The sequence below is a fragment of the Callithrix jacchus genome, chromosome 14, assembly GCF_049354715.1.
Source record: "Callithrix jacchus isolate 240 chromosome 14, calJac240_pri, whole genome shotgun sequence".
Taxonomy (NCBI): Eukaryota; Metazoa; Chordata; class Mammalia; order Primates; family Cebidae; genus Callithrix; species Callithrix jacchus.
The window spans coordinates 83296963-83315140 of NC_133515.1; the positions used below are offsets into that span (position 1 = coordinate 83296963).

At 45.9% G+C, this 18178-nt stretch overlaps 1 protein-coding gene across 1 annotated transcript in view; it reads left to right on the forward strand.

Moving 5' to 3' along the window:
* Window positions 1-14992, forward strand: part of LBH (LBH regulator of Wnt signaling pathway) — a 28243-nt gene extending 13251 nt beyond the window's left edge. Inside the window, exon 3 of the mRNA XM_002757883.6 lies at window positions 12326-14992. Within this exon, the coding sequence (XP_002757929.1) occupies window positions 12326-12514 (189 nt within the window). The 3' untranslated portion in view covers window positions 12515-14992. The remainder of the gene's footprint in view (window positions 1-12325) is intronic.
* Window positions 14993-18178: the final 3186 nt, after the last annotated feature.

Sequence of the window (18178 nt, forward strand, 5' to 3'; positions counted from 1 at the left end):
GTTTCCTTTTCTTGCTTTAAAACTGCCCTTCTCCCTCGTTGCAAGAGGAGAACCTATCACAAATCAATCTGTCTATCACAGTAAGAAGCCTTCATAAGGCTGGACACATGGCTCACACCTGTAATCCCAGCACTTTGAGAGGCTGAGGTGGGTGGATTGCTTGAGCTCAGGAGTTCAAGACCAGTCTGGGCAACATAGGGAAAACCTATCTCTACAAAAAAAAAAAAAAAAAAAAAAAAAAATTAGGTGTGGTGGCATGCACCTGTAATCCCAGCTACTTGAGGGGCTGAGGTGGGAGGATCGCTTGAGTCAGGGAAGTGGAGGCTGCAGTGAGCCGAGATTGTACCACTGCACTCCAGCCTGGACAAAGGTGAGATCCTGTCTTAAAAAAAAAAAAAAAGAAACCTCAATCAAAATTTACCTTTTTGTTTAGTAATTATTTGTGATATGCCCATTGATCAGTTATGTACTAATAGCTGCAATAAGCCGTCCAGAATTTGTAAATTAACAAAGCCTTAAGGTCATAGAACATTTTTAAAATGTCAATTTATATGCATAAATATTTTTTTTATTGTAGAGAAGTATGAAAAGCTAATGACTGAAAACTTTCAAGCATGAAAATATATTACATTAACAAAAAATTCAGTGGGGAAGTAGAATGGAAATACAGTTTTACATAGAAAAAGTAATAATACAAGATTTGAATTAAGAGTTTGTTCTTGAGTTTTTTAATAGGTTATGGTTGCTGTCAAATTCTTATGATACTTGTAATCCATTGAGTACATTTAAGAGTGACATGTACGTTTTATTTGAAAATGTTAATATTTATAATAGATCAGGGGTTTTAGAACGTGTGAAAGGAGACAGAGTTGTTCTGAATTCTGTTGGGGGCTACACTGAAAGTTCGGAAACCATGGACATGTACACTTTCTTTAGAATCAAAGCAGTGACACTGTAGCTCCTCAGAGGGGAAGACGGCTTTGAGATTGGTCCTATCACCTTGATGAGGAATGTCCTCTATAGTAGCCTGACATTGGGTCACCCAGGTATTCTTTGGACACTGTGACACAGAGCCCAGAACCTCTCAGCACAGGGATTACAGACTAAGAATCAGGATAACTGGTTTCTAATCTTGGCTTTGCTGCTATCTGTGTCATCTCAGGCAACTCACATCACCTGTTTGGGCCTGATTTCCATGTCTATATGTGAGAGAGCTAATCCTTACTGTGTTCTTTAAAAGTTGAGTAATGACGTGAAATCCTCCATCCTGATCCTGGATGTGCCCACTGGAGTTTAAAAGAAAAACAAACAAACCTACTCTTTTCCTACATTTCAGCCTTTCAGATATTAGAAGACACCTTTTATGTTCCCCTCAAATCTTTACCAGTTTTAAAATATGTTGTTTTTCAACCTTGATTTACATAATCTTCTCTTTTTTTTGAGACAGAATCTCTGTCACCCAGGCTGGAGTGCAGTGGTACAATCTCAGCTCACTGCAACCTCTGCCTCCAGGGTTCAAGGGATTCTTGTGTCTCAGCCTCCCGAGTAGCTAGAATTACAGGCGTGCATCACCACACCTGGCTAATTTTTGTATTTTTAGTAGAGACCTGGTTTTGCCATGTTGGCCAGGCTGGTCTCAAACTCTTGACCTTAAGTGATCCACCCTCCTCAGCCTCCTAAAGTGCTGAGATTATAGGCATGAGCCACTGTACCTGACCCATAGCCATCTTACTGAGAGGATTATTTCTCCAGGCCATCTATTCTCAAACCTTTTAGTCTTGGTCCTTTTTACACTCTTAAAAGTTATTTAGGATGACCCAAAGAGCTTTTGTTTATGCAGATCATGTCTTTTGATGTTGACTGTTTCAGAAATTAAAACAGAATTTTATAAATTTTTACTTATTAAGTCATGTAGAATAACAAAACTGTTACATGTTAATGTAATAACAGTTTTTAATAAAAAATACATTTTTCAAAGCAAAATGTTTAGTGAGGAGACGGGCATTGTTTTACATGTTTGCATGTCTTACATGTTTGTAGTTTAATAGAAGACTAGGCTAGACTCTCATGTGCGTCTCCAGTCAATCTGTTGCAGTATGTGTTATTTGAAGTGAGTGAAGGTCATCTAGCCTATGCAGATTTGTTTCTTTGGTATTTCACTAAATCTCAACAAGTGGTAGTTTTTCTTTTTCTTTCTTTCTTTCTTTTTTCTTCCTTTCTTTTCTTCTTCCTTTCTTTCTTCATCTTCTTTTTTTAGAGACAGGGTCTTTCTCTGTCACCCAGGCTAGAGTGCAGTGGCATGGTCATAGCTCACTACAGCCTCCAACTCCTGGGCTCAAGTGATCCTCCTGCCTCAGCCTCCCCAAGTGGCTAGGACTATAGACATATGCTACCATGTCTAGCTATTTTGTTTATAGTTACAGAGCTGGGGTCTCACTATGTTGACCAGGCTTGTCTTGAAATCCTGGCCTCAAGCAGTTCTCCCACCTCAGCCTCCCAAATTGCCAGAATTATAGACATGAAACACTGTGCCCAGCCAACAAGTGGTAATTTCTTAAATGTTAGTGGCATTGTGATATCTGAAATCTTATCAATGACCTTATCAATAGGTTCACTGAGTTACATGGGTCTTCAAAATGTTGACACATTTCCTTACACAATATCATTAAATCACATTTCTTAATGTCTCCACTGATCTCAAGCATTAGGAAGCTGTCAAGCTCATGGTGGCTGATACAACTTTTCCAAAATTCTAATTTTCACTGGAAAGCTCTCTTTTTATCATTGGTGACAAATATTGTCAGTCATTTTCCTCGAAGTGACAGGCTCACTTTGTCACTTTGTCTATTTTCTGAGAAAATGCCTGCTGAAAACCCAAGATGGAATAACTACAATTGGTTGGTCAGTCATTCTTTCAAGTAAGAATGGTGCTCCATGGCACGAGTGGCTAGTTCAGCTGGTAACTCCATCACATGACTGCTTTCCTCAAGACAACTATTTTCCATCAGCAGCAGAAATGTTGTAGGCTGACTGTCCATTTCACTGTGCCACATATATAAGTAACGTGTAGTTGAGTCAATATTTAATATAAATTACTTTTTACTGCTTCATCAAAGGCATTGAGTTTTTTCATTTGCTTGCTTTTATTTTATTTGTAAGGGTAAGCTGGCAAACAATTGATGACAGCAAGTATGGTTTGCTGCCACCATGTTTATTCTTGCTAAGGTGCCAGCAGTTTCATCCACTATTGCTTTCTATACCCTTAGTGCAAGTGTTAACACCATGGAAAAGGCAAACATCTTAGTAATACTATGGGAATATTTTACCTCTGTGGATGGTGCCTGCCCTAAAGGATCTTGGCAACTGAGCTTGGAGAATGGTTGCCCTAGGCTAAATAGAATATGTCTGATAAGAGGGTAGCAGGGCCATCAGCTCCTCTGTTAGTGTAGATGGCTTCATTGAAAGGTATATACCTCTAGAAGTATAGCCCTACTTGCTTCCTTTGGTAGCCTCAATGCTGCAGTTGTGATCAACTAAAATCTCCCAGTTTCTTTTATGAGAGCTACTATCAAGCAAGACTTTATTTGGGGCAAAAAAAAATTTGAGTAGGGGAGCACAAAGTGAGTTGTCCTGGTAGTGCACTGAAGAATGGATAGAGACGGAATCAAGTGGAGCGAAGGCCATGGGGCAAGACTGCAAGGAAGGCCTTAGAGATTTATTTCCATGCAGGGATGTTTTTGGAAGCTACATGGGTGGGGGTTCGGAAGGGAACCCAGACAAGAAAGGGAAGGAAGGCAGCAGGACCAGGCTAAATATTCAAGATTTGTGTTTCCAAAACAAAGAATGAAGCCCGGTGTGGAATCCAAGCACTTTGGAGGCCAAGGCGGGCGGATCACCTGAGGTCGGGAGTTCCAGACCAAAACAAAGAATGAGTGAATGGTTAGAAATTGCAGCTGAAAGAGAAGATGTGACCATGGGACATTTGGGTAGTACCAGGGAGGGATTACAGAGGGAGGGATGTGCCACCCACAGAGGCTTGGAGGTGACCGGGGGCCAGTCATCTTTCCAGAAGATAATGATGATACAGTCAATAAGACGTGAATATTTGAAGTCATCTGTGCCCGATAACTGCACAAGTCTTTTTTCACTGTCCCAGAGAAGTTTGAAAAAATTCTCTCACATTCCAAAAGTCCCCTCATTCCACTGGCCCCAGAGTTATCAGTAGAAATTAGTGCCAATTAATTAGAATTTGGAACTCCTGATTCACAGGATGGGTGTGTGTTTGAGAGATGTTTATGAAAGATGGTGTTTATCCAAAGGATTTCCTTTTCTTTCAAGTTTCAAGGCTGGAGGCTTAAGCATCTTTGATCCAAAGGAAGGAGGTCCAGCAGTTGTTATAAGCCCCAAATCTTTCCTTAAGTCCTCTATAGGATTAGAGGCACCAGGGCAAGGCAGAATAGAGTGAGGTGGAGGTTCTGTAACCCCAGTTCAGGGGAAATTTAAGGAAGGTGAGTCTTAAAGATGGACAGTGAGTGGATAAGTCTGAGTAGAGACTGGAGAATATTCCTCCTTCCCTGTGTCTAGTCAGTAGCTCTGCTGCCCATTTGCTACAATTCTTTCTGTTCTTAATAGCCACATTTCACTTGGAAAAGCCAGTAAAATGCAAACAATAATAATGATGATAATAAAATAGCAGGAGGCAAGTATTTCAAAGACTGAATTTCTTGCCTTCACACATTGTTAGGGGGCAAAGAACAGGTGTGCTTTTTATTTGAATTAGTTGCGGCTTGTCCATTCATCCTTTGGCAGAGCGGGATGCTGGTAGAAATCTGCTCATTGTTATAAGCCAGCCCCTCCTAGGAAGGAAGAAACATACAAGGCAATTCATTGTTGTTCTCCAGGAGACAGAAGAAATCCAGAAGCAGAGGAGCAGGCCCCTGGAGTAGGAAGGAGGAGATGCGGAGTAGGAAGGAGGAGATACGTACTAGGAAGGCCTCTGGTGGAGGGTGGGGTGGTGACATGGTTTTCATTCCAGTGGGCCTACCCTGTGCCCTAGGGGAAACAGAGGCACGGGGAGGGAAGTGATGAAGTTGCAGCCGTTTTCCCAAAGAACTTGCCCTAGGATTTGTGGGCACAAGCCCAGGAGTGCTGTGTATTTGCTTCTGTCCCAAGCTACAATTGTTGACCCCTTGATTCCTCACTCTAAATGCCCCTGAGGGGCTCCAGCTTTACCTAGTAGGAACCATCATTAGGAAGCCGAGGTGGACGGATCACCTGAGCTCAGGAGTTTGAGACCAGCCTGACCAACATGGAGAAACCCCGCCTCTACTAAAAATACAAAATTAGCCAGGTGTGGTGGTACATGCTTGTAATCCCAGCTACTCAGGAGGCTGAGGGAGGAGAATTGCTTGAACCTGGAAGGTGGAGGTTGCAGTGAGCTGAGATTGCGCCATTGCACCCCAGCCTCAGCCTCGCAACAAGAGCGAAACTCCATCTCAAAGAAAAAAAAAAGAAGAACCATCGTTAGGAAGTTTGAGTTTACAGGGCATGTTCACACATACCTGTATTTGATTCTCTCCAAAGCCTGCAAGGTCAGCATTTGCATTGATCCAAAGTGTAGAGGAGGAGCAGAGGAGAATGTGCCACTGCTTCCATGAGATTGTCAGACACTGTGCTAGCTCTCAAGGCACAGCACCGTGACCATGCCAACCATACTGTGAAGCGGAAATGATTTCCTTGTTTTACTCAGGAGGCAGCTGAGGCTCAGAGGCGATAAAATGACGTGACCAGGGTCATAGAGATAATAAGAGATGGAGGCAAGGGAAAAGCCAGATCCTTCGGACTCTGTGGTCTGCCTGTGGGAAGAGCAATTTTCCCGAGCGGGTTTGGGCTGATTTTTCTTACCTCTGCAACAAGAGAGGGTAGAGGCTTACTGTGTGGTTTTATCCATAGTGCCTTAGGGAGCTAGCCTGGTTACGTATCTAAGGTTCTCTGCCCTCCCTCTCCATCCCGGCCCTCCTCTTTCCGCTTTCCAGCCTTGCAAAGAAGAGCAAGATGTCCAGGCTCCTGAGGTCTCAGCTTGCAGAGCTGGTAATTAGCCCTTTGTGTCCTGTTAACCACCTTTCATCTCCTCCACTTACTGGTGTCCGCTTTCCCTATTAGCATCTCCCGGCTCTTTGTGCAGCCCTCCGCCTCTCTGTGGCCAGCTCGGGTTGTTTGTCAGAGATGGTGTCTGAGAGATGCTCACTCACCGGGGAGGGCGGCTCCAACCAGAATCGCTCACATTTTCCATGCTAGGTGCCAGGCATCTCTCTCCTCTCTCTACCCCGGGTAGCCAGGTTTAGGTCACCTGGCGTGGAGGCAGACAGTTGATAGCCAGGTCCCCAAATTTGGGGCCTTTGAAGCCCTGGTGTTGTCTTTCGGTTCCCCTCCATGGGTGAAATGGGAACTGGCTCACTGGCAACTTTTACGCCTAAGCAAGAAGCCTGCTGACCAATTCAAGCTCACCCTCAGGCCCAGGATTCCCTGCTCCAGCAGCCACCACTGTTGGTCAGTCAAACAAACACGTGGGCTTCCCTGGAACCTCCATACTAAATTCTCTCTCCAACAGGGCAGCCACTCGCCACACAGGGCCATTTAAAGTTACATTAAATTGATGTTTATGTTGCATCACATATAGATTTATATTAATATAAATAATAAAATATAAAATTTTAGCCACTTTTCTTATTTTTTATCAGCAGGATTTTTTTTTTTTTTTTTTGAGATAGAGCCTTTCTTTGTCACCCAGGCTGAAGTGCAGGAGCACAGTCTTGGCTCATTGCAGCCTTAACCTTCCAGGCTCAGGCGATCCTCCCACCTCAGCCTCCCTAAGTGCTAGGATTGCAGGCCTGAACCACCCAGGCCTGGCCAACTTTAGCAACCTTTCGTGTGCTCCATAGTCACATGTGGCTACTGTATTGAGCAGCACAGATAGAGAACATTTCCTTATGCAGAACGTTCTATTGAACAGCACTGACCATCAGAAATTCCAGTATCTTATAGACCATCGCTTCCTCCTACAAAGTCTTGAAGCTCTCTGGACCTTTCAAGTGAATTCACTTGAGTTCCCAAAATGCTAGGGCCTGTTGGGACTGGAGGCCACCAGACAAAGGATGCCTCTGAAGAGGTGTCCCCTGTAAAATTCACCATCACCATGGCCAGGTACAGTGGCTCATGCCTGTAATCCCAGCACTTTGGGAGGCTGAGGTGGGAGGATGGCCTGTGCCTGGAAGGTTAGGGCTGCAATGAGCCAATATTGTGCCACTGCACTCCAGTCTGGGTGATGAAGCAAGACCCTATCTCAAAAAAAAAAAAAGATACTATTGATAATAAAAAGTAAGAAAGATGACTAAAATTTTATTTTATTTTATTTTTATTAATATAAATTTATATGTGAGATAATATAAACATCAATTTAATGTAACTTTAAATGGCCCCATCTGGCGAGTGTCTCTGCCTTTGATTTAGTATGAGGATGACAAAGGCAGCCGGAGGTTCCAGGGAAGCCCAGGGCATTTGACCCACCAACAACAGCAGCTGCTGGAGCAGAGAATCCTGGGCCTGAGGGTGAGCTTGTGGAGACAAGGAATGGTGCTTGCTCTTCTATACTGTGGGGCATGCAAGACCTCAGAGGTTCATGGTGTGTGTGAACGTCAAGGCTTCATTCCATTTGCAAAGGATGGAACTTGGTGATGTGGTTTGGCTGTGTCCCCACCCAAATCTCATCTTGAATTGTAGTTCCCATAATCCCCTCATGTCGTGGGAGAGACCTAGCAGGAGGTAATTGACTCATGGGGGGTGGTTACCCCTATGCTGTTGTCATGATAGTAAGATCTCTTGAGATCTGATGGTTTTTATAACTTCACCACTTCTCTCTCCTGCCACCTTGTGAAGAAGGATGTGTTTGCTTCCCCTTCTGCCATGATGGTAAGTTTCCTGAGGCCTTCCTAGCCATGTGGAACTGTGAGTGAATGAAACCTCTTTCCCTTATAAAAATACCCAGTCTTGGGGATTCTTCGTAGCAGTGTGAGAATGGACTAATACACTTGGTATCCATTCGATTCATTTCAGCCATCAGCTTTGACAGTCCAACGTGGCAGCTGGATGTGGAGTCCAGGGCTGGAAGAGGGAGGAAGGTGCAGGGCTGGGAGAATCACAACTGGGGGTGGATGCGTCCAAACCTGCCCTACCCTGGGCTGAGGATGGGAAATGCCTCTGAGAGCCACAGAGAGAAGGGAAAATGATTTTTGTTTGTATTTTTCTTTCTGTAGTACAGAGAGAAGGAGCACTTTGGGGTAAGAGGTTTAACTAGAAGCAGTTTCTTTCGGGAACAGGGGCAGTTCCTTGCTCCCTGCCAGTTCCTGCAGGCAGACAGCATGCTGGGCTGGCCTGCTGCCTCAACCCTACCTGTCACGTGCTTGGCAAGTCTGACTCAAGTCCTTTTTTCCACTGCCTTCCCCACCCCATCAAATTGCAGTTGCAACCTCTCATTTTTCTGCTGCCTAGATGATTAAAAAGCATGACTTAGTGGAAAAATGTTGACCTCCTTGGGGTCAGCCTCTGAAGCAGCTGTCAGAGATAAGATTGTCCTGGCAAATTACTCAGCAGCACTTTGCAAGGCTTTCTGTCTGTCTGTGAGGAAACCAGAAGCTGTTGGTTCTGGGAACTTTTTGTGTTTGGAGAGAGCAACAATTTTGAGGCCCAAATGGGTATAACCTGATAATAAAACAAGGTCTCTGATGGAAGGGTTTGATTATTATAGTAATTTTTAAAAATTCAATTAACAGACTTTGTAAAAAAAAATTTTTTTTAAGCAGTGCTTGCTTGGAGCAATTCAGGGAGCAAAGTTCTCTGGTAACTGAGCACTATCAGAAGTTCAATTCTCAGACTTCTAAGGACACAAAAGACTTAATTGTGCAGCTCTCGGTACAAACGGCACTGTTTGGAATTATTTTAATTACTGTGTTTGTATGACTGGCTCTTGCTTGGAGATTGGATGCTTACTGTAATTCTGTTGAAACCGCTTCAAAGAGGACAATTATAGATTGAATTTCACTTATTTCCTCGAAGTATTTTATCATCTTTATGTTTGCCAAGAACTTGTACCCATCTAGTGAGACAAGAAGGTCACTCACTTCTCAAAAGGAGAAACTGAGGCATTTGGGGTTGAGAGGCCTTGACCAGAGCTTTGCGGTGGTGGTTGTGTGGCTTAACCCATGGCGTTTGAAGTCCTGTAGATCTGGGTTTGGATCCCAGTTCAGCCGCTTCCCAGGTGCGTGGCTTTGAGCAAGTCATTCACCCTCTCTGTGCTTCCGGTTTCTCATCCATAAAACAGGGTTACAGTAGTCCCCGTTATCTCTGGGGGATACATTCCAAGACCCACAGTGGATGCCTGAAACCACAGATAATTCCAAACCCACATATGCTACGTTTTATCCTTTATATCCATACCTGTGATAAAGGTTAATTTATACATTAGACTCAATGTGAGATTAACAAGGATAGCTAACAGTAAAATAGAACAATGATAACAGCATACTACAACCAAAGCCATGTGAATGTGGTCTCTATCTGTCTCCCTCTCACAATATCTTACTGTCCTGTACCTACCTACCTTGGGACTGCGGTTGACTGTGGGCAACTGAAACCAAGAAAAGAAAAACTGGCTGGGGGGAACTAGAATTAGGGTGAGGTTTGAGATTCTGCTCAGCAAAAAATTTCATTCATCATCATCATTGTTATTGAGATTTTTCTCCTTATTTTAATGAAAGACCTGTTCCTACCTTGAAATGAAATCTAATGCTTCTCACCCCTCTCCTCCTTTTCTTCCTCCTCTCTTCCTCCTTCTCCTCCTCCCCCTCCTCCTTTTGCTGGTCCTGCCCTGCTTGTCATCCCTTTTGCTTTTCCTTGGCTTAGGTCATCATGGTTAGAATTGGATTTTCCCTCTCCCAGCCTGGGCAATGTGGTCCTGACACAGGTCAGCATAATCCTGGCAGTGAGATCAGAGGGTGTAGGCAGGGCCAGGCTCTGCATGGGACAGGTGCCCCTCTCCTCTTGAGAGCTCGCAGCTCTATCTTGGATCCTGAAGGTTTAGAACAAGCATCGGAACTGGGAAGCTCACCTACTGGATTGGGGCCCCCACAGCTCCTGAGCAGTCAAGGCCCAGAGTTTGGCTCTCCCTCCCTGCTCAGTTTTCCATCTGTGAAACGGGGTGGAGACCCAGCAGCAGCCTAATCCATTTTCCAGAAGGCAGGGGCATTGAAAACAGCAGATACAGGTTTGAATCCTGGCTCTGCCATGTGACCCGCAGAGTCCCAGGTCTTACTGTTCATGGGGTGGCAGTGAGCCCTGAACAAGGTGACATCTGAAAGAGCTTTGTGACCTGTAGTGTGGGAGTGGGTGAGAGGGACCCCAATGGAGGAGCCTGAAAGCTCATGCTTGGAGGGCGCCTTGTGTCCCCACAGCCCATGGGGGGCTCTGGCTCCACCCAAGAAATGAAAAAGTGTCTAAAAAGCCCATTTGGCCATGCCTCACTCAGCACATGCCCATCCAGGCACAGGACAGTCTGAGGGCAGGACTTCTGGGCCGGCCTGGTCAGGAGGACATAGCCGAGTCGAGGTCCATGTCCCCATGCCTCCATGACCCACACTGGCCCAGCCCCTCCCTATGCTTGTTTTCCTCCTGGCTGCCATTATGATACCTTTTATGAGCCTCGTTAAGTCTTTAATGATGCCTGGTTGTGCAGCTGGCTTAAGGCTTAATCCCCAGCAATAGGCCTTTATTGGATAAATGGTTAATAATCACTCGTCTGCAGGGATTGGGGAGGCTTCATCGAGGCCTGTGATTCCTGAAAGCCCCACGTGGTCTGTGATGTGGTGAGAGTGTGACTTGGCTGGGGCACTGCTTGGGCTTGGGTGGCAGTAAGACCCGGCACTGTCAGAGCACCACGGAAGTTGGGGAGGCCTGAGTTTGCAAAAGAGCCTTCCATGTCCTGGTCACGGAAGATTCCTGTCTGCTGCCATGGGTCTGTTTCCCCCAGATCTCTTCAAATATGTCCCTACCCACTCAAGGTTTTGCTTTCCTTTCTTGTGCCATGAACAAGCTGTGTGACGTCGAGCGGCTCTCCTGACCCCTCTGGGGCCTTGGTTTACTCATCTAACAAATGGAGAGGTGGGAAGAGATGGCGGTGAAGGTGGCAAGTGCCTGATTCCGTGAGCCCAGCATCCCAGACAGAGCCTCCTCTCTCCGACTCTGGGGTGTGTCCGACTGAGGGCTGTGAATGGCAGGAACCAGCAGCCCAGTGGATTAAATACTTAAGCTGCTGGGCAAAGAATTGGGTCAGCTGTAGTCACAGGGCAATGTGTGCAAAGGGAATCCACAGAGCCAGATTTGGTCCTTGATTTTATAGCTGGATTTGGGGTTTCTGCCAGCTCAGGGCAGTTCACAGGGTAGGCATTAAAAAAACAAAGCCTGGTTGCCGGGACTCTGGAAGGAGAAGGAGACGCCTTCAGGTGTAGAGCTGGCAAGAAGCCAGGGCGCAAGTGAAAAAGAAGGGATCCTTGGATTTTGTTCCCAGCCTGCCTGTGACTGGGGTCCATGCTTTTCATCAGGATTTGGCTTTGACCTTACAGTTGCAATGGGATCAGGACCATCTACTTGAGGGACAGGCTAATGCTGGGGCAGGAGAACTGAACAGACGCAGTTTTAAAATCTCATCCCATCCCTCACTCATTTCTAGGCTGTCTGGCCTTGGACCACCTACTCTCCCAAGCCTGAGATTCTTTGGGCTAGCATTAGCAACACCTGTTTTTCAGCGTGACTGTGTGGGTTGGAAGTTATAGATGTATTGCACCTGGCAGCCTGCTCGCTTAATGCCGATAATTATTCCGGGAGGTACTTAATGTTGTGGCACCTGTTGTATTCTTTGCACTGCTGGCGTAAATTACTTGCTGCAGAGAAAGATCAGACTTACTGTGGATAACATGATTTGGGATTATTTTATCTGAAAATGAAATACAGTCATCGGCCTTTAGACTCGGTGGCACTGTCCCAAAACTTTCAGCTCCAGGATTAGAGTCGAAGCCTGACTGAGGGACAATTTCCTATGTTGCCCTAGCATTTTCTCCCGTGGCTCCCATCTTCGGCTCCACAGCCTCCCAAGGGCAAAGCGTAGTCCCTGGCCTATGGCACACACCCAGTATGCCACACGGATGTGCAAAGAAGGAATGAAATTTCTCTTTACAAATATGTACATGACCAGGCACCTGCTCTGCTTTTCTTTCAGATCTTTCCAGATCCTTCAGACTTTGACCGCTGCTGCAAACTGAAGGACCGCCTGCCTTCCATAGTGGTGGAGCCCACAGAAGGGGAGGTGGAGAGCGGGGAGCTCCGGTGGCCCCCAGAGGAGTTCTTGGTCCAGGAGGATGAGCAAGACAACTGCGAGGAGACAGAGAAAGAAAATAAAGAGCAGTAGAGTCCCTGTGGGCTCCCATGGGTCATACCAGCCAGCATCTGTTCCTGAACTGTTTTTCCCATCATGATGGAAGAAGAGAGTGAGCCACAGTCGTTCTGAAAATGTCAAACGAGGCTTCCGTTTTGCACCTGCAAATCACCGAGTTGGTTTTCTTTTCTTGTCTTATCTTTTATTTTGAAATTTGCCGAGCAGTGGAGCCCTCTGACAATTTGCAAGGCCTTCTAGAAAGGAAGCAGCTTAGAGCCAGGGGGTTGGGTGTGGGGGGAGCGAGTGCTGTTTTTGAGATCATTATCTGAACTCAGGCAGCCCAGTTAGAGGCAGTGGTGGGATTCCAGTGGGTCTTGGGGAGGGGGGGGGGGTGGAAGGTGGGGCATGTGCAAAGCGCAAGCAAGGAACATTTGGGGTAAGAAAACAAACCTGTGGTGAAAGAAAAAAACACATGTTTTTAAGAAAACATTGAGCAGAGAACTGCGGCCAGGATGCACTCAGCAAACATTCACGCTGGCTGCCAGAGCATCAGAAAACAAAGTCTTCATCTCTCTCTCCGGTTTCACCCAGCCCACCCTTTGCTTTCATTTCAGGTGTGTTGGTCTATGACAGGGAGGAGAGGAAAGGAGAGCAGGAGCAATTGGCTGTTGCAAAGCCAGCTGGAGGTGATGTGCAGGAAAGAAAGGTCACCCCACCCTTCTCCATGGCCTCTGTTCTCCCAGCTGTGGTAGGCTCACAAAGCCAAGGTGATCGGTTCCTAATAGGCAGTGCTTTTCAGCTTTTCTCCCTGATTTAGCCATGTTGCTTCCCAGCACTTTTAGGAGTAGTGAGAGCACTTCTTGCCCTTGTTGGACACCCCAGGGTGGACACTTGGTATGAAGGTCTCTCCCTCAGCTGCTGCCCTCCCAAGATGGAGTGGGGTGCTCTCCCTGGCTGGCCCTTCCTTCTCCTCACCGCCACCTTCCCTGCCCCAGCCACAGCAGCCATGGACGCATAGGTCCCCAGCTCAGCTGTGGATTTCTGCCATGCTGCCCAGCTGCCATATTCATGCCCATGGGGGATCTTGGTCTGTTTTTCTTGTGGGTGCCGAGTGGAGAGCAGACCTGGCTTTTTCTGTGTCTTGTTGGGGAGGTGAGCTTTCATGAAGGTCCCAAGAGCTGGCATACCCATGCCAAAAATAATTCCTAATAGTTCTTGGGAATTAGTGCATGGTGGGGGCAAGGATCTCATTGCAGCCTGGGATCAAGTTTGAGACTAAAGGATGTCACGAGATCCCTGGCTTCTCCCATGTTGTTCCTGGGCAAGAGCAGAAGGGAGGCATAGCAAGGGACCTCTGCTGTCCTTACTCAGTGGTAGTCCTCATCCCTCCCCACCACCTGCCTGCTTCCTGCAAGGGCACCAGTTGTATGAGAAAGTTGGCCTTTGGACTTAGCATTTCTTATAGTAGCTAAGAGCCGTCTGGAGCAGTAGGTTGCAGGACAAATGCTTCAGTCCGCCCGAGAGCAGTACTGTGTGGCCCAGAGGTGGACTGAAAGCCTTCCTTGAGCTGAACTTGGCCAACCAAGGCACGCAGCATGTCCCCTCAGGTCTCCAGTCAGTCTAGGCTGACCCTTGGTTCTGAACTTGTGTATATAGCTGTATTTAATACCTCAAGGTCATTGTGGCTCTGGGGATGCCGGGGCAGGAGGACGAGGGTGTGCTGTGGTCCCAGCAGTCTGTGGAATTCCATTCTGGGAAGCCGATGGTCGCCCGCACCCCCTGCTTCCTCCCTCTGTCATCTGCCTGTGTGACACACATTGATGGCAATAACTTCTTCCAGCTCCTCACAGAAGTGGGAGAGGCCTGCAGCCTGCACCGAGAGGGGCTTTCTCTCTCTTGCTCCCCGCTTCGTTCTGTTTTGGCTGCAGAGAGTGGTTCATCCATACTCTCATTCCCTCACCTCCCTTTGTGGACGGGGGTCTTGCCTTTTCAATTCCTGTGTTTCGGTGTCTTCCCTCATCTGCTACCCTGAATCACCTGTCCCGGTCTTGCTGTGTGATGGGAACGTGCTTGTAAACTGCGTAACAAATCTACTTTGTGTATGTGTCTGTTTTGGGGGGTGGTTTATTACTTTGCCGGTCCCTAGACCACTTTGTATGACCGTTTGCAGTCTGAGCAGGCCAGAGGCTGACCGCCAACGTCAGGACCCTCAGTGGTGGAGCCTGCTGGGGGGACCCAGCTGCTCTTGGACAAGTGGCTGAGCTCCTATCTGGCCTCCTCTTTTTTTTTTTTTTTTTTTTTTTTTTTTTTTTTTAAGTAATTTGTGTGTATTTCTAACTGATTGTATTGAAAAAATTCCTAGTATTTCAGTAAAAATGCCTGTTGTGAGATGAACCTTCTGTAACTTCTATCTGTTCTTTTTTGAGGCTCAGGGAGAAACTAGCATTTTTTTTTTCCAAACTACTTTTTGTCACTGTGACAGTTGTAAATAAAGTTTGAAAATGCTTTCCACTCTGGTCTGGTTTTCTTTTTCCTTCCTGTTCCATTGGAATGGAGTGAGCTCAGGAGCAAGATGAAATCCTGTGGGGAGGCTGAGTTGGGGGAGTCCCAAGAGAGGTTCCTTATGTAGTTCACCTGATGGCTGGTCTGGGGAGAATTCCCTGGGGAGATTTAGCCCACAGCCAAGGTTTGAACTACCCGCTAAAGGAAGAAAAACCCAAGACATATTGTAAGATCATTCACATGGAGGCTGAATGGTTGTGCATGTGGCAAGCTCAGGCTATCATGCAAAGTAATTACTGAGCACCTACTGCTTGGCAGCCATTGGTAAGAGGTCAAGGTCACAAATGTCACTGGGCCTGGCTCTCCCAGCACTGCCTTAGTGGAAAATTAATGACGAATATGGTGAGTGCAAGGCAGGATCATACTGGGATGTCCTGAGAGTGCACACTAGTGGCGACGGTCAGGAAGGTCTTTGAAAGCAGTGACTAGGAGAAGTTAGCCAGGTACTAGGTGGCAGGGAGCAGAGGGGAGTGGGGGGCATTGGAAAATGTTTCCACTAGGGAGAACAGCTTGGAAAGGGCTCAGCAGGTGGGGTGGGGTGGTGGGAGAGGAAAGCATTCAAGAGGGCTACTCAGTCCTGCTGAGGAGCTTGGGGATTTTATTCTAAGGGCGAGGCCTAGCATGGTCTGCTTTATATTTTTATATAACCCAGATGAATGGAGATGGGATTGGAGGGGGCAAGATAAGAAGCCTAGAGACCAGGAAGGAGGCTTGTTGGAGGTCAGAATGAGAAAATGGTGCTTTGTAGAAGGGACTTGGGGCACTTTTTTAACCCACAGCTGGATATTTTTGCCTTCACCAGCCTTCTGGATTCCTTAACCATGGTGAATATAAATAATGCAGTGGTTTGTGCTGAAGGTGTCCACCAGGACTTACAGAATAGCGACCCATTTTAACATTAGCCTTAGTGAAACACCTCGATCTATGGGTCTGCTGCCCCAAGGATAACTGGCAGGACCTGACCCTCCTCATATTGGATTACCCTTTATTTTCCTCCAGCAGCCTGAGGATGGAGTTTATTAGAGTGCAGACTGCTTGGACACAGCCCTGCAGAATACTGTTTGCAGGTAGCACCATCTATGTAGAAAATTCTATAAAATCTACACAAAAAAGCTACTAGAACTAATAAGTGAGTTTAGCATGGTTGCAGGATCTAAGCCCAATATTCAAAAATTGACTGTATTTCTGTATGCTGGTAATAACAGGACAAAAAAAAAAACCAAACACTACATCTTCTCACTCATAAGTGGGAACTGAACAACGAGAACATGTGGACACAGGGAGGGGAACATCACAAACCGGGGCCTGTCAGGGGGTGGGGGGCAAGGTGAAGGAGAACATTAGGACAAATACCTAATGCATGCAGGGCTTAAAACTTAGATGATGGGTTGATAGGTGTGGTAAACCACCATGGCACATGTATACCTATGTAACAAACCTGCACGTTCTGCACGTGTACCTCAGAACTTAAAGTAAAATAAAAAATAAATAACAGGACATTGAAATTTAAAATACGATTTACATTAGCATAAAATATACAAACTACTTAGGGTAACTCTGATACAAGATATGCAAAACCAGTTCAATGAAAACTTCAAAACACTGCTGAGAGAAATTGAAGAATCTCTACGTAAATGAAAGCTCTACCATGTTCAAGGGATCTGAAGACTAAATGTTAAAATGTCAGCTCTCTCCAAATTGATCTATAGACTCAACACGATCAAAATCTCAGCATGCTGTTTTGTAGACATTGATGATCTGATTCTGAAATTTATATGGAAATGGAAAGAACCCAGACTAGCCAAACCAACTTTGAAGAAGGAAAATGAAGTTGGAGGACTCTCAGTTCTCACTTTCAAGAACTTGATACAAAGCTACTTTCATCAAAACAGTGTGGTGTTGGCATCAAGATTGACAAATAGATCAGTGGAACAGAATAGAGTCCAGAAATACACCCACAGATGTGTGGTTGACAGATTCTTGACAAAGGTGTCAAGGCAGCTCAATGGAGGAAGAGAAGTCTTTTCAACAAATGGTGCTGGAACAATTGGATATCCACAGGCAAATAGCTCCTGGGGATGAAAGATGAGTCTTCACTCTGTCTCCCACTGTCTCCATGTGACTTTCTAAACAAAATAATTATTTGTTTGGAAAAAAGTTCTGTCATTCTTTTTCATGGTTAGCCAGTTGCTTTACTACCCTCCTGCTTCACCCCAAGTTGTCCCCTTTCCCTAAAAGAGAAGGATTATTCAAGCTGACTTGCATTTGAGTCCTGCACAGCCCCTCTGTGGGTGCTTTAGGTCCAGTTTCTTAATGTCTAGAATCCTCAGTGTTCTTTTTTTTTTTTTTTTTAATTTGAATCCTCAGTGTTCTTGTCTGTAAAATGGAGCTAAGATTAATAACTCCTACACAGGGTGTGAAGATTGAGCACCCAGTAGGTATTCCACAGTCGGGATGTTTTCTGTCTTTTGAGGGTCTAGTGGCTAATGAACTAACCTCTGCCTTCTCTCTCCTGCTTTTTGCTTTGGGTTCTTTGTGGACATACAAAGGTAGCTTCAAGGTGAAGACAAGATGCAACTCCTTCAGTCTGCCTCGTTTTGTTCATCAGCTTGAGAGGGGAAAGGCATGGAGAAGAGAACTTTAATGCCTCTGCCCACCTAAGATTGGAGAGGGAAGAGAGGGAGGTCCTTCATCAGGGTGGGTCTATAGCTCTGCCCAGCTCCTCTTTAGAGAGGATCCCTGGGCAGAAACCTGTTTGAAATGACAGCTGAGCTTTGAGAGTAGATTGGGAAGAGATTCCAGGTAAGAAGACAGCAAGTTCAAAGGCCCTGAGATAAAGATTGTCTCCATATTTTTGAGGAATGTCTATGAAGCTAATATGTCTGGAGTAAAGAAAAAAAAGAAAGCTGAGAGCAGTGCCTCATGGGTCCTGGTGAAGGTGGGTTTCAGAAACACTGGTGGCCATTGTGAGAAGCCCTCAGGGAAGGAGGAAGGCTCACCAGGCATCCCAGCCCCTGAAATCCACTGATCAGCCCACTCAAAGTTACCCAACTGGTGGCCTATGGCAGTTGATGTTGATGGACCTGAGACACTGTCACATCTGGAAAGGGCTTCTGGATCATCAGAGGAGGATTA